The sequence below is a fragment of the Pleurodeles waltl genome, chromosome 11 (genome assembly GCF_031143425.1).
Source record: "Pleurodeles waltl isolate 20211129_DDA chromosome 11, aPleWal1.hap1.20221129, whole genome shotgun sequence".
Lineage (NCBI taxonomy): Eukaryota > Metazoa > Chordata > Amphibia > Caudata > Salamandridae > Pleurodeles > Pleurodeles waltl.
Window position 1 is genome coordinate 721,422,646 of NC_090450.1, and position 15,123 is coordinate 721,437,768.

A 15,123-nucleotide genomic window follows, 5' to 3' on the forward strand; every position below is an offset into this window, starting at 1 on the left:
CTGGGCAGACGGGGAGATACACAGGCGCAGGCAGCAACCGTATGGCTCTGTCTCCCTCTGACGTCAGGGGGGACTCGCACGGATAGGCAGACACACACGGTTAGAACACCGGCCTTTGGTCTTGGGCGTGACAGGCATGTTGATCGATGTGCTTAATGACCAATAGAGATGATCAGCCTACTGCCAGGCAACCGTTTGTATACAGGTCGGAGTAGTGAGAAGCGTACGATTGGAAGGCGGGTAAAGGCTCACATTCGACCAATGGGAGATCTAGAGGCGGGGTTTGCTAGCAGGTGAGGGTGGAAGGAAATGGCGGCTGCAGGCAGCTCCCGGTGCTGGAGTAGTTTTAAGGAGAACATTTATATTTTGATACTTGTCGCGGACGCCTTGCTGGCAGACCAGACGGACGAGTACCTGAAGAGGGAGCATTCCCTTAGCAAGCCGTACGGGGGTAAGAAATGACTCTTGGTAATTCGATTTTAAGAGTAAGATGCAGGCGAACTCGGGGGGTAACATGAGGCATAGGATAAAGGGCGGGCGTACTGTCAGCTGCCATGTAGCCTTAAGTTCTGTGTACGCACAATTATAAGTAACTGTTTAACAATGCCCTTGACGAGGGGCTTTTTCGGACAGGTTAACCCCTATCTGCAGCAGTCCGGTGTAGTAATTTACATGTGTTTTGGCTGTGGGTAGATCCTGATTGACTATTCTGCCGCCGTGCTATGTTGCGATCAGACTGCAGGATAGTGGGTTGATTTCAGAAGAGGAAGGACTCCCAACCACTGCCCATTTCTAGCATCAATCTCATGCATGGTTGAGCTGGTGTGATCGTTTTTGTCGGGGCTGATTTTGGTTGCCAACCAGACATGGGTTATGGGCCCTTTAATTTAAACCTGATGGATTTGTACAGAACACGATATAGCTTTGTAAATGAGGTAACCTCCGCGAAGTATTGCAACATAACTTAAGAACGTCCTTTGACCCAAAAAAGGTAGCATTATTAAGGTTTCGCAATTACTAGGAGCACTGCTGGCTTTAATAGTGGTTGCGCTTAGTGCGGCAATCTTTGTTGGCAACAAATCCTCCTTTTCCACTAATTACCACACACACAACTAGTGCTCTTCAACTCACAAAGCCCCTCTGATATGTATTTAACCTATTGTATAGCGCTACCAGGGGCGTAGCTTCCGGGGGGAGAGTGGGGGGGCCGTGGGTATGTTGTTCAGGGTGTTCCTATGAATAGTTGGGTGCAGGTTCTTCCAGTAGGATATGGTGAGGTACCATACCTCTTGTCGTATAATTTATTTTAACATTATATCACAGCGTAATTTGAAAAATCTCAAGCTCACAGCCCCCACAATTTTACTGACAAAGCTACGGCCCAGGGCGCTACTGTTACCACTGTAGGGTGTCAGAGCACTTTACATCCCATACACATTATACAGACCCAATAAATAATTTGTGTGTAGAACAGTCTGTTGGAAATATTACATAAGACAATAAGAATTATAAGGTATAGGAGTCACTTGTCCCCGATACTAGTAGGTAAGAAAGTATTCCTACCCAAATCAGTGCTTTAAATGGGCAGGTACTGTCTGGTACGGAGTACCTGCACTTTTTCTATTTTGAGAGGAAGAGTACCTGCACTTCTTGGGAAAAACATAATACTTTTAATTAGAGAGTACCAGCACTTCTCAGAATTAAGCAGGTACTCTGGTACAGAGTACCTACACTTCTATTTTTCCATTTCAAGCACTGACCCAAATGAACCATTTTTAGCAACATTAGGCTAATGGAAGGCTGAGGGGGAAAACATAACGTTCTAACCTGTACCATGCAGTTTGCATGCAGCTCTTTGATGTCAGTTCATAGCTCACTTCGTTTTTTTTATGGTTGTAACTTATGAACTGGAAGTAACAAATATATCTCTGTGACAAAAGCAATAACTTTCTGAGTGAGCCACATAAAATACAGTTCAGTTATTTATATGGTACACTCCGTCAGCCCATTAATTCTCCACACTACTTTATCATGAGTGGAAACTGACCCTGATTAGGAACCAGCTATAATAATAGGAAAAAAAAGCAAATTGACGTAACAACCTTGTGGAAATTGTATCACACCGCCAGTCAGATGATGAAGTTTCAGCAAATTACAAAACTTTACTTTGAACGTGGTACAGGAACTTCAGGACCAGATCTTCAAGATTGCCACAACCTTTAAAAATACTTCTTATCGCCAGTCTTTCATCCACTAGACTTTCTATGTGTCCTCTGACATACGGTAGTACATACAGATACCCTATGTGGATTGAAAGTGTGCGCTTTCAGCCCTCTCAATCTGATTTATGTGGCCTGGATATTGACAGCTCTGATGTATGTCAAAATGGGTTGACATTTACCCCTAACTTGCAGGGGCGTAGCTTGGCTAGTATGATTTTGGGTGGGGGGGTGGTGTTAGCTTCAGCTTTCCAGACAATCACGCTGGCACATGATGTTCTCAGACATTATACGGCAAGCAAGGCGCACGAGAGGGGCTTAAGAGGCAGTGGAAAGGGAGAGAAATGCGGATTGGTAGGTGTACTAAGTGAGATCAAGAGTATTATTTTGTGAAATAACCAATATTTGTGAAGTCTTTTCAAACTGAGAGAGGGAGAGTGTGTGTTTTTTTTGTTTTTTTGTCTGTGTAACTATTCCTGATGAAATCCGACTGAAAGCACCTGCACCCAACTTTTTATCACAAAATACATTTATTAGGAGGGTGCAACATCTCCGACCCCTTGAAACTACATCCCTGCTGACTTACCAACCAAAGACAATGTTTTCAGATACCTTTGGGTGGATGGCGTTTGGGTGCCAGAAAGCAGTTTAATTTACTGCTTTTCCATGTGTGCACTATTCTCCCTTGTGTGCAATTAAACTTCAGTGTGATCGCCTTTCTGCCTCTCTGTGCAATGTTCTTTCTATCCCCTGTGTACAAGTCGCCATAGAGCAGTTGCGTGAGAGTCCCTTGAACTGAGGGAGAACAAAGAGAAGCCTGGACTGTTGAAAAGGTATTTCACGGTATAACCTGTCCCTGGGTGCCTATAGATTTAGACTGCCTTAATAAGGAGGCACTCAAAAGCATTTAAACTTTCTCATTAGGTCGAGTGCGCAAGTGCTCTGGCCTGTTGCTTTTAACCAAGCCCACTGCACGCCCAGCATGGTCACTCATTCAAGGGCTTGCCTTTCGAAAATCCTTTGCTATCATTGATAAATGATTTACGTTTGTCCTTTCCTTGGGGCAGTTTTGTTACTGCCTTGGCCATCAACCCTGTTACATGGATAATTGCATGTTTGCCGATACACTTGACTGCGCGCAAACTTCTTTTTCCTTTTGTGTCTCTCCTTCGCGCTCATGCTATGCCGGCTGTGGTGCTTTGAATTGGCTCGCTTATGTCAACTGTTTTACTTTTCATTTTCAATATATGTGGCAAGAAAAATCCACTTAGGAATTTACAACTCTAATAGCTCTAACTCTAACAAACGTGAGACTCATTGCATTGCAAATGCTTGTTTTTTTATTGGGTCCCAGTAACATATTCCCTCATTGTATCAAAGTGCCCACCCCCTCCACTCTCCCTGAGTTGGGCTTAGTCTGCCTGGTATATGCTGTAGTTTACCAACAGAGGACTCTATGATGAAGCATGCCACGTAGAAATGTGTGGGTGTCTGTCAATTCTTCCCCACCAAAAACCAGGGAGACTGTCCTTTTGTTCTGATAAGATTTGCCAGTGGAGATCCAAGATATCCACCCTGTGAATATATCCACACTCTCTCCGTTTTTTATTGGATCGGTACCAGAAAAAGGCACAGAAGTGCATACAGACCACCACAGATACTGCCCACACTGAAACAACCCTACTCCTAATGTGGTGGTATAGAGCATTTTGCCAGATTTTGTTGAAAGAAGAGAGCAAACATTTTATGTGCATTGTGTGATTAATAACTCGGATTCATCTTCAAAAATTGAAAATAGTGATGTATAATGTGTAACGAATATTTAGTGAGTTGTCCACGGTCTAAACTCCACATACAGAAACAAAACATGTTTGTTCAATTATGATAGGAGGGTGTGCTTTTGTGTACAGTCGCAGATTCTGGATCGCCTTATTTTATTTTATAATCAGTCATTCAGTATGGATTTGTGAATTTGACGACGTTATAGGAAAGGCTTTAATGCCTTCTGTCATATGCCCTAAAAACTTTACAGCGGAACCCATGCCTATGATAGGGTATCATGTAGTGAAATTTAAATGGCGGGTATCAAGAGGGATGTTAGTTATTTCAGAGATGGGACCACCATTTTTTGTTGGATAGACTATGGGAAATCTAGGACTCACTTTGGGTCCTAATAGTCCAGACCAAGTATTGTTATTGAATAACTTTTTTTTTTTTTTGTCCCACTCCCCTCCCCCCCCCCCCCCCCAATAACAAATATGTAAATAATTTCTTAAAGTAAGGGGTCAGATTGGTAAAGAAGGGCATAATTGAGAGCATAGAAGCAAGCAAGTGGCTACCACCATGGTAGTAGCACGACAGACAAAAGGGAAGTCAGATTGAGCATCCACTTCCATGATTTAAACTGCAATATCTTAATTGATAAGTTTTCTTTTCTGGGAATTGCTTGAATGCTAGCAATGAATAAAGGAGTCAGTGCTCAACTTGGCTTCAGCCTGCCTCCGGAATCCATTTCATATTGAAAGCAAACACTTAACTTCACTTATAACGCCGTATGACTGCTTCCAACATGTATGCGTGGAATTTGGACTGGCCTTGGTCCAGTGATTAATGTATCAACTTTTCAGAGACCGTAAAGGGACAATTCTTTCAGGGAGATGTCCTTGTTATGGGAAGAAATGGAAAAGAGCACGATTTGAAGGTTAAGAGACGTGCAAAAACTGCTGAACACCGAGGGTCTTAAGGCTGAGTTTATGAAATGTAAATTTGCCCTGAATTCTTTAGCCTGCTTAGGAAATGAAGGCAAGAATGGGGTTTTACCAAAAGATAATTAATTGAAGTAACTAACTTAATTCCCAGAAATCAAAGGTCAGAGTCAATTCCTTTCTGGGCCTGTCAAGAGCTTCACATGGAATTTGTTCAAAAATCTGTAACTAAAACTTATGAATTTATGAGTTGTTGAAGAATTCAGAAAAGTTTGTGTGAAATGAGGCTCTTTAAAATTGTGGAATGTATAAAAAATTACATCTGTACTTGCAGTTCACCTTCAAGGCTTTGAAGGCTCATAATAGAACTGTCATCACCACATACTAGTGGCAAGGGATTACGCATAGTTTTATTACAAATGGAAAAACGTGCTCAAGAAAATCTTTAGGCTCTGACTCTTTCCTGCCGAGGAAACATTTTCTGAGAATGAATGGGATATGTTAGAATAAATGTGAATGATGGCAAAATTTAGACTGTCGTGGCGGGGGTGTCATAATTCCTTATCTGAACTGACCACAAACCTCTTGTAGGAAGTTGGCTCTGTATGCACTATTTCAAAGTAAGGAATAGTATGCACAGATTCCAAGGGTTCCCCTTAGAGGTAAGATAGTGGTAAAAAGAGATAATACCAATGCTCTATTTTGTGGTAGTGTGGTCGAGCAGTAGGCTTATCAAAGGAGTAGTGTTAAGCATTTGTTGTGTACACACACAAGCAATAAATGAGGAACACACACTTAAAGACAATTCCAGGCCAATAGGTTTTTGTATAGAAAAATATATTTTCTTAGTTTAGTTTAAGAACCATAGGTTAACATTTTACATGTAATACTTCAAATGAAAGGTATTGGAGGTAGGTACTTCAGGAACTTTGAATAATCAAAACAGCATATATACCTTTCACATAAATCACATATAGCTATTTTAAAACTAGACAGTGCAATTTTCACAGTTCCTAGGGGGAGTAAGAGTTTGTTAGTTCTTGCAGGTAAGTAAACCACCTACGGGGTTCAAGTTTGTGTCCAAAGTAGCCCACCGTTGGGGGTTCAGAGCAACCCCAAAGTTCCCACAATAGCAGCTCAGGGCCGGTCAGGTACAGAGGTCAAAGTGGTGCCCAAAACACATAGGCTTCAATGGAGAAGGGGGTGCCCCGGTTCCAGTCTGCCAGCAGGTAAGTACCTGCGTCTTCGGAGGGCAGACCAGGGGGGTTTTGTAGGGCACCGGGGGGACACAAGTTAGCACAGAAAGTACACCCTCAACAGCACGGGGGCGGCCGGGTGCAGTGTGCCAACACGCGTCGGGTTTCCAATGTAAATCAATGGGAGACCAAGGGGTCTCTTCAGCGATGCAGGCAAGGGGGGTGCTCCTCGGGGTAGCCACCACCTGGGCAAGGGAGAGGGCCTCCTGGGGGTCACTCCTGCACTGGAGTTCCGATCTTTCGGGTCCTGGGGGCTGCGGGTGCAGAGTCTTTACCAGGCGTCGGGATCTGGGAGTCAGGCAGTTGCGGTCAGGGGGAGCCTCTGGATTCCCTCTGCAGGCGTCACTGCGGGGATTCAGGGGGGGGCAACTCTGGCTACTCACGGTCTCGCAGTCGCCGGGGAGTCCTCCCTGAAGTGTTGTTTCTCCACAAGTCGAGCCGGGGGCGTCGGGTGCAGAGTAGCAAGTCTCACGCTTCCGGCGGGAAATGTAGTTGTTTTAAAGTTGCTCCTTTGAAACACAGTTGCAGTCTTGGGTGAACAGGGCTGCTGTCCTCTGGAGTTTCTTGGTCCTTCTAGAGCAGGGCAGTCCTCTGAGGATTCAGAGGTCGCTGGTCCTGGGGAAAGCGTCGCTGGGGCAGTGTCTTTAGAAGTGGGGAGACAGGCCGGTAGAGCTGGGGCCAAAGCAGTTGGTGTCTCCGTCTTCTCTGCAGGGTTTTTTAGCTCAGCAGTCCTCTTCTTCTTAGGTTGCAGGAATCTGAGTTCCTAGGTTCAGGGGAGCCCCTAAATACAGAATTTAGGGGTGTGTTTAGGTCTGGGAAGGCAGTAGCCAATGGCTACTAGCCCTGAGGGTGGCTACACCCTCTTTCTGCCTCCTCCCAAGGGGAGGGGGTCACATTCCTATCCCTATTGGGGGAATCCTCCATCTGCAAGCTGGAGGATTTCTAAAAGAAAGTCACCTCAGCTCAGGTTGCCTTAGGGGCTGTCCTGACTGGCCAGTGACTCCTCCTTGTTTTTCTCATTATCTCCTCCGGCCTTGCCGCCAAAAGTGGGGCCGTGTCCAGAGGGGGCGGACAACTCCACTAGCTGGAATGCCCTGGGGTGCTGTAACAAAGGGGGTGAACCTTTGAGGCTCACCCCCAGGTGTTACAGTTCCTGCAAGGGGGAGGTGATAAGCATCTCCACCCAGTACAGGCTTTGTTACTAGCCACAGAGTGACAAAGGCACTCTCCCCATGTGGCCAGCAACATGTCTCGAGTATGGCAGGCTGCTAAAACCAGTCAGCCTACACGGGTAGTTGGTTAAGGTTTCAGGGGGCACCTCTAAGGTGTCCTCTGGGGTGTATGTTACAATAAAATGTACACTGGCATCAGTGTGCATTTATTGTGCTGAGAAGTTTGATACCAAACATCCCAGTTTTCAGTGTAGCCATTATGGTGCTGTGGAGTTCGTGTATGACAGAATCCCAGACCATACTGTATACTCTTATGGCTACCCTGCACTTACAATGTCTAAGGTTTTGCTTTGACACTGTAGGGGCACAGTGCTCATGCACCCTGCCTTAGGGCTGTAAGGCCTGCTAGAGAAGTGACTTATCTATGCTGCATAGGCAGTGTGAGGTTGGCATGGCACCCTGAGGGGAGTGCCATGTCGACTTGCTCGTTTTGTCCTCACCAGCACACACAAGCTGGCAAGCAGTGTCTGTGCTGAGTGAGGGGTCCCCAGGGTGGCATAAGATTTGCTGCAGCCCTTAGAGACCTTCCCTGGCATCAGGGCCCTTGGTACCAGGGGTTCCAGTTACAAGGGACTTACCTGGATGCCAGGGTTGTGCCAATTGTGAAAACAAAAGTACAGGTTAGGGAAAGAACACTGGTGCTGGGGCCTGGTTAGCAGGCCTCAGCACACTTTCAAATCAAAACTTAGCATCAGCAAAGGCAAAAAGTCATGGGGTAACCATGCCAAGGAGGCATTTCCTTACACCTCTCACTAAAATACACCCTCGGAAGAGGATAAAGTTACTTCAAGGTTAGCAAGGATGTCATTGAGTTTACTAGATAACAATTACAAAGTGCAGTGCTTACCTGGATAGAGAAAATAAAGTAGCTGATATTTTTTTTTTAGCAGGGCTCCCTTGTAGAAGAACAGTCTCCAAATATGTGGGGTGGTTATACTGTGATTATAGCAGGCGTTGGAGTATAAAAGTTAGTAATGTTTTTAGTGAACCAGGTGTCAACATTTGGTGACATACATATTCTTGTTTGAAAGCCTAACTGAAGGAGGCTGGCCTGGCTTGTAGTGGGTACCAGAGGTACTTACACCTTGTGCCAGGTCCAGTTATCCCTTATTAGTGTAGAAGAGGTGTTTCTAGCAGCTTAGGCTGATAGAAGGTAGCTATGGCAAAGCAGCTTAGGCTGAACTAGGAGACATGTAAAGCTCCTACTATACCACTGGTGTCATATGCACAATATCATAAGAAAACACAATACACAGAAGGACTAAAAATAAAGGTACTTTATTTTTATGACAATATGCCAAAAGTATCTCAGTGCGTACCCTCAGTATGAGGATAAGATATATACACAAGATATATGTACTCAAACCAAACTTAGGTAAGTAATAGCAAGAAAAGTAATGCAAACAGTGTAGAATTACAGTAGATTGCAATAGGAGCACATAGGTATAGGGGCAACACAAACCATATACTCAAAGTGGAATGCGAACCACAAATGGACCCCAAACCTATGTGAGCTTGTAGAGGGTCGCTGGGACTGTAAGAAAACAGCGAGGGTTAGAAAAATAGCCCACCCCAAGACCCTGAAAGGTAGCTGTACAGTGCACCTACTACCCCCAGAGAGCACAGAAGTCGTGATAGGGGGATTCTGCAGGAGGAACATACACAAGCAATGCAACAGTGGATTTCCTGACCTGAGTACCTGTAAGACAAGGGGACCAAGTCCAATAGTCGCAACAGTGCTGAGAGTGTGCAGGAGCCCAGGAAATGCCAGCTGAGGGTGCAAGGAAGCTGCTACCGGATGGAAGAAGCTTGGAGTTCTGCAAGAAAGAAGAGAGCTAGGGACTTCTCCTTTGGAAGACGGATGTCCCACGTCACGATGAAGCTTGCAGAGGTGTTCCCACGCAGATAGACCGCAAACAAGCCTTGCTAGCTGCAAGGGTCGCTGTAGAGGTTTTTGGGTGCTCCTGTGGCCCAGAATGGACCAGGATGTCGCCACCTGGAGGAAGAGACCGAGGGGGCGCCCAGCAACTCAGGGAGCTCTCACAGAAGCAGGCAGCACCCGCAGAAGTACCTGAACAGGCACTTGGAAGGAAAGTGAACCGGAGTCCATGCGTAGTCACAAAAGGGAGTCCCACGACGCCGGAGGACAACTCAGAAGGTTGTGCACTGCAGGATAGAGTGTCGGGGGACCCAGGCTTGGCTGTGCACAAAGGAAATCCTGGAAGAGTGCACAGGAGCCGGAGCAGCTGCAAATCACGCGGTACCCAGCAATGCAGTCTAGCGTGGGGAGGCAAGGACTTACCTCCACCAAACTTGGACTGAAGAGTCACTGGACTGTGGGAGTCACTTGGACAGAGTTGCTGAGTTCCAGGGACCACGCTCATTAGGCTGAGAGGGGACCCAGAGGACCAGTGAGGCAGTCTTTTGGTGCCTGCGTTAGCAGGGGGAAGATTCCGTCGACCCACGGGAGATTTCTTCAGAGCTCCTGGTGCAGGGAGGAGGCAAGCTACCCCCAGAGCATGCACCACCTGGAAACAGTCGAGAAAGCTGGCAGAATTCCCCAAAGCAGAGACCCTAAATAGCCAGAAAAAGTTTGGCTACCAACAAAGGAGGATTGGCTACCAAGACAGGTAAGAGCCTATCAGAATGAGTCTCTGACGTCACCTGCTGGCACTGGCCACTCGGAGCAGTCCAGTGTGCCCCCAGCACTTCTAAATCCAAGATGGCAGAGGTCTGTGACACACTGGTGGTCACTCCCCTTTACTTTGTCCAGTTTCACGCCAGAGCAGGGCTGGGGGATCCCTGAACCGGTGTAGACTGGCTTATGCAGAGATGGGCCCCATCTGTGCCCATCAAAGCATTTCCAGAGGCTGGAGGAGGCTACTCCTCCCCAGCCTTCTCACCTATTTCCAAAGGGAGAGGGTGTAACACCCTCTCTCAGAGGAAATCCTTTGTTTTGCCTTCCTGGGCCAGGGCTGCCTGGACCCCAGGAGGGCAGAAACCTGTCTGAGGGGTTGGCAGCAGCAGCTGCAGTGGAGACCCTGGAAAGGTAGTTTGGCAGTACCCGGGTACTATGCTAGAGACCCGGGGGATCATGGAATTGACAATTCCATGATCTTAGACATGTTACATGGCCATGTTCGGAGTTACCATTGTGACGCTATACATAGGTAGTGACCTATGTATAAACCTCAGTGATTATGCGCTCTCTGCTTTTAAAATTGTCACTGCAGGCTAGTGACTACTTTTACCAATTCTGATTGGCACACTGAAACACCCTTATAATTCCCTAGTATATGGTACCTTGGTACCCATGGTATTGGGGTTCCTGGCGATCCCTATGGGCTGCAGCATTTCTTTTGCCACCCATAGGGAGCTCAGACAATTCTTACACAGGACTGCCACTGTAGCCTGAGTGAAATAATGTCCATGTTATTTCACAGCCATTTTACACTGCACATAAGTAATTTAAAAGTCACCTATATGTCTAACCCTCACTTAGTGAAGGTTAGGTGCAAAGTTACTTAGTGTGTGGGCACCTGGCACTAGCCAAAGTTCCCCCACATTGTTCAGGGGCAAATTCCCCAGACTTTGGGAGTGCGGGGACACCATTACACGCGTGCACTACATATAGGTCTATACCTATATGTAGCTTCACAATGGTAACTCAGAATATGGCAATGTAACATGTCTAAGATCATGGAATTGTCCACCCATGCCAAATCTGGTGTTTAGGTGCCAATCCCATGCATCCCCGGGGCTCCAGCATGGACCCCGGGTACTGCCAAACTACTTTGCTGGGGTTTTTACTGCAGCTACCGCTGCTGCCAATCCACAGACAGGCTTCTGCCCTCCTGGGGTCTGGGCAGCCCAGTCCCAGGAAGGCAGAACAAAGGATTTCCTCTGAGGGAAGGTGTTACACCCTCTCCCTTTGGAAATAGGTGTGAAGGGCCTGAGAGGAGTAACCTCCCCTGGCGTCTGGAAATGCTTTGAAGGGCACAGATGGTGCCCTCCTTGCATAAGCCAGTCTACAACGGTGCCCAGAGCTCCACCAGTGTGTCCCAGACCTCTGCCATCTGCAGAGGTGTGAGGGTACAATGGACACCTGAGTGGCCAGGGCCAGCAGGTGATGTCACAAACCCCTCCTGATAGGTGCTTACCTTTCTCTGTAGCCAATCATCCTCTGTGGGCTATTTAGGGTCTCTCCTTTGGGTATCTCACCAAATAACGAATGCAAGAGCTCACCAGAATTCCTCTGCATCTCCCTCTTCACCTTCTGCCAAAGGATCGACCGCTGACTGCTCCAGGACGCCTGCAAAACTGCAACAAAGTAGCAAGAAGACTACCAGCAACATTATAGCACCTCATCCTGCCGGCTTTCTCAACTGTTTCCTGGTGGTGCATGCTCTGGGGGCTGTCCGCCTTCACCCTGCACTGGAAGCCAAGAAGAAATCTCCAGTGGGTCGACGCAATCTTCCCCCTGCCAACGCAGGCACCAAACGTCTGCATCACCGGTCCACTAGGTCCCCTCTCATCTTGAGGAGCGTGGTCCCTGGAACACAGGAGTTCGATCCAAGTGTCCCCGACAGTCCAGTGGCCCTTCTGTCCAAATTTGGTGGAGGTAAGTCCTTGCCTCCCCAGGCCAGACAGTAATCCTGTGAACTGCTGCTGCTCGGGCTTCTGTGCACTTTTGCAAGACTTCCTTTGTGCACAGCCTAGCCCAGGTCCACAGCACTCCGTCCTGAATTTCCCAACTCGCTGAGTTGGACTCCGACGTCGTGGGACCCTCTTCTGTTGTTCTGAGTCGACCGTCGTCCTCAGATCTTCTGAACGCCTGTTTAGGTGCTTCTCCGGGTGCTGCCTGCTTCTGTGTGGGCTCTCTGTGCTGCTGAGGGTCCCCTCTGTCTCCTCCTCCTAGGGGCGACCTCCTGGTCCTTCCTGGGCACTGGCAGCACCCAAAATCCTCAACTGCGACTCTTGCAGCTAGCAAGGCTTGTTTGCGGTCTTTCTGCGTGGAAACAACTCTGCATCCTCCAGCACACTGTGGGACATCCTCTGACCAAAGGAGAAGTTCCTGGCACCTTCCGTTGTTGCAGAATCTTCGGCTTCTTCCATCCGGAGGCAGCCCTTTTGCACCTTCATCCGGGGCAGGCGTTAAGACAAAGAAATCTTTCTTTCCACTCCCTGTATATGGCAGTAGTCTGGATAGGTATGTTTTCTAACTGTCCAGAAGTGTGCATAGTAGAGAGAGAAGGTTCTAATGCTCTAAAGAATATATATATTTTTTTTTTTTTTTTTTTTTTTTTAAATGAAGCATTCTCGTGAAAGAATTCTCAAGTCTATTCTCAGTGACCACTATTCTTCATTTGTCAGATGTACTTTTGAAATATTTGGACTAGTATTTTGTGTAAAGTTACCCCACTCTACCATCCAGCTGGTAATGGTGCTGTTAACCATTTAAATGGTTTTGATGGTGGGTATCCAAATGGCCATTAATAGTACGAAAGTAGAAATCAAAAGTTTGATATGGGGACACTGGATTTTGCCTACTGTAGCTGGCTTCTGGTGCTCGAAAACCTTAGGGGGGGGGAGAGAGAATCTTTTCCCAAGGACAACTTTGTATCGATTAAAATGGATATGCAAGGTGTGCTATCATTTGAGATAGTAAAGTATCCCATTAAAAAGGCCCACAATGGTTCTAAAAATAATTGATCTAAAACATGGTGTTTGTGATAAGTTTATTTTGGGAGATTGGGTTGGGGTACAAAAAAAAACAAGGAGGGAAGAAGAAATGCAGTGGTAAATTTTCATGTTTTTTGCTGGTATAGAAGTTATTCACCAATTCAGGTAAATTGAGTGATGGTAAGATTTTGCATTTCAGTAAAATGTGGCGACCTACCTGTGAGAAAGTAGCCTCTTTCTAGCCTTGTTACCCCCACTTTTGGCCTGTTTGTGAGTGTATGTCAGGGTGTTTTCACTGTCTCACTGGGATCCTGCTAGCCAGGGCCCAGTGTTCATAGTGAAAACCCTGTGTTTTCAGTATGTTTGATATGTGTCACTGGGACCCTGCTAGTCAGGACCCCAGTGCTCATAAGTTTGTGGCCTATATGTATGTGTTCCCTGTGTGATGCCTAACTGTCTCACTGAGGCTCTGCTAACCAGAACCTCAGTGGTTATGCTCTTCTTTACAAATTGTCACTAACAGGCTAGTGACCAATTGCACCAATTCACATTGGCATACTGTAACACCCTTATAATTCCCTAGTATATGGTACTGAGGTACCCAGGGTATTGGGGTTCCAGGAGATCCCTATGGGCTGCAGCATTTCTTTTGCCACCCATAGGGAGCTCTGACAATTCTTACACAGGCCTGCCACTGCAGCCTGAGTGAAATAACGTCCACATTATTTCACAGCCATTTACCACTGCACTTAAGTAACTTATAAGTCACCTATATGTCTAACCTTTACCTGGTAAAGGTCAGGTGGAAAGTTACTTAGTGTGAGGGCACCCTGGCACTAGCCAAGGTGCCCCCACATTGTTCAGGGCAAATTCCCCGGACTCTGAGTGCGGGGACACCATTACACGCGTGCACTACACATAGGTCACTACCTATGTGTAGCTTCACAATGGTAACTCCGAATATGGTCATGTAACATGTCTATGATCATGGAATTGCCCCCTCTATGCCATCCTGGCATAGTTGGCACAATCCCATGATCCCAGTGGTCTGTAGCACAGACCCTGGTACTGCCAAACTGCCTTTTCAGGGGTTTCACTGCAGCTGCTGCCAACCCCTCAGACAGGTTTCTGCCCTCCTGGGGTCCAGCCAGGCTTGTCCCAGGATGGCAGAACAAAGAACTTCCTCTGAGAGAGGGTGTTACACCCTCTCCCTTTGGAAAATGGTGTGAAGGCAGGGGAGGAGTAGCCTCCCCCAGCCTCTGGAAATGCTTTCATGGGCACACATGGTGCCCATTTCTGCATAAGCCAGTCTACAACGGTTCAGGGACCCCTTAGCCCAGCTCTGGCGCGAAACTGGACAAAGGAAAGGGGAGTGACCACTCCCCTGACCTGCACCTCCCCTGGGAGGTGTCCAGAGCTCCTCCAGTGTGCTCCAGACCTCTGCCATCTTGGAAACAGAGCAGTCCAGTGTGCCAGCAGCACCTCTGAGTGGCCAGTGCCACCAGGTGACGTCAGAGACTCCTTCCGATAGGCTAGCAACACCTGAAGGAGCCTATCCTCTCTCCTAGGTAGCCAAACCCTCTTTTCTGGCTATTTAGGGTCTCTGTCTCTGGGGATTCCTTAGATAATGAATGCAAGAGCTCATCAGAGTTCCTCTGCATCTCTCTCTTCACCTTCTGCCAAGGAATCGACTGCTGACCTTGCTGGAAGCCTGCAAAACTGGAACAAAGTAGCAAAGACGACTACTGCAACTCTGTAACGCTGATCCTGCCGCCTTCTCAACTGTTTTCCTGGTGGTGCATGCTGTGGGGGTAGTCTGCCTCCTCTCTGCACTAGAAGCTCTGAAGAAATCTCCTGTGGGTCGACGGAATCTTCCCCCTGCAACCGCAGACACCAAAGAACTGCATTACCGGTACTCTGGGGTCTCCTCTCAGCACGACGAGCGAGTTCCTTTGATTCCAGCAACTCTGTCCAAGTGACTCCCACAGTCCAGTGACTCTTCAGTCCAAGTTTGGTGGAGGTAAGTCCT

The 15,123-nt window shown here is 47.3% G+C and overlaps 1 protein-coding gene across 2 annotated transcripts in view; it reads left to right on the forward strand.

The window, feature by feature from the left end:
- The first annotated feature begins 258 nt into the window (after positions 1 to 258).
- The window catches only part of LMAN2L (lectin, mannose binding 2 like), an 89,459-nt gene continuing 74,594 nt past the window's right edge, over positions 259 to 15,123 (forward strand). The window contains exon 1 of one of the 2 annotated variants that reach the window (XM_069214404.1): positions 259 to 451. In XM_069214404.1, the coding sequence (XP_069070505.1) occupies positions 310 to 451 (142 nt within the window). In that variant the 5' untranslated portion in view covers positions 259 to 309. The remainder of the gene's footprint in view (positions 452 to 15,123) is intronic. The other variant, XM_069214405.1, reaches the window with a different exon arrangement.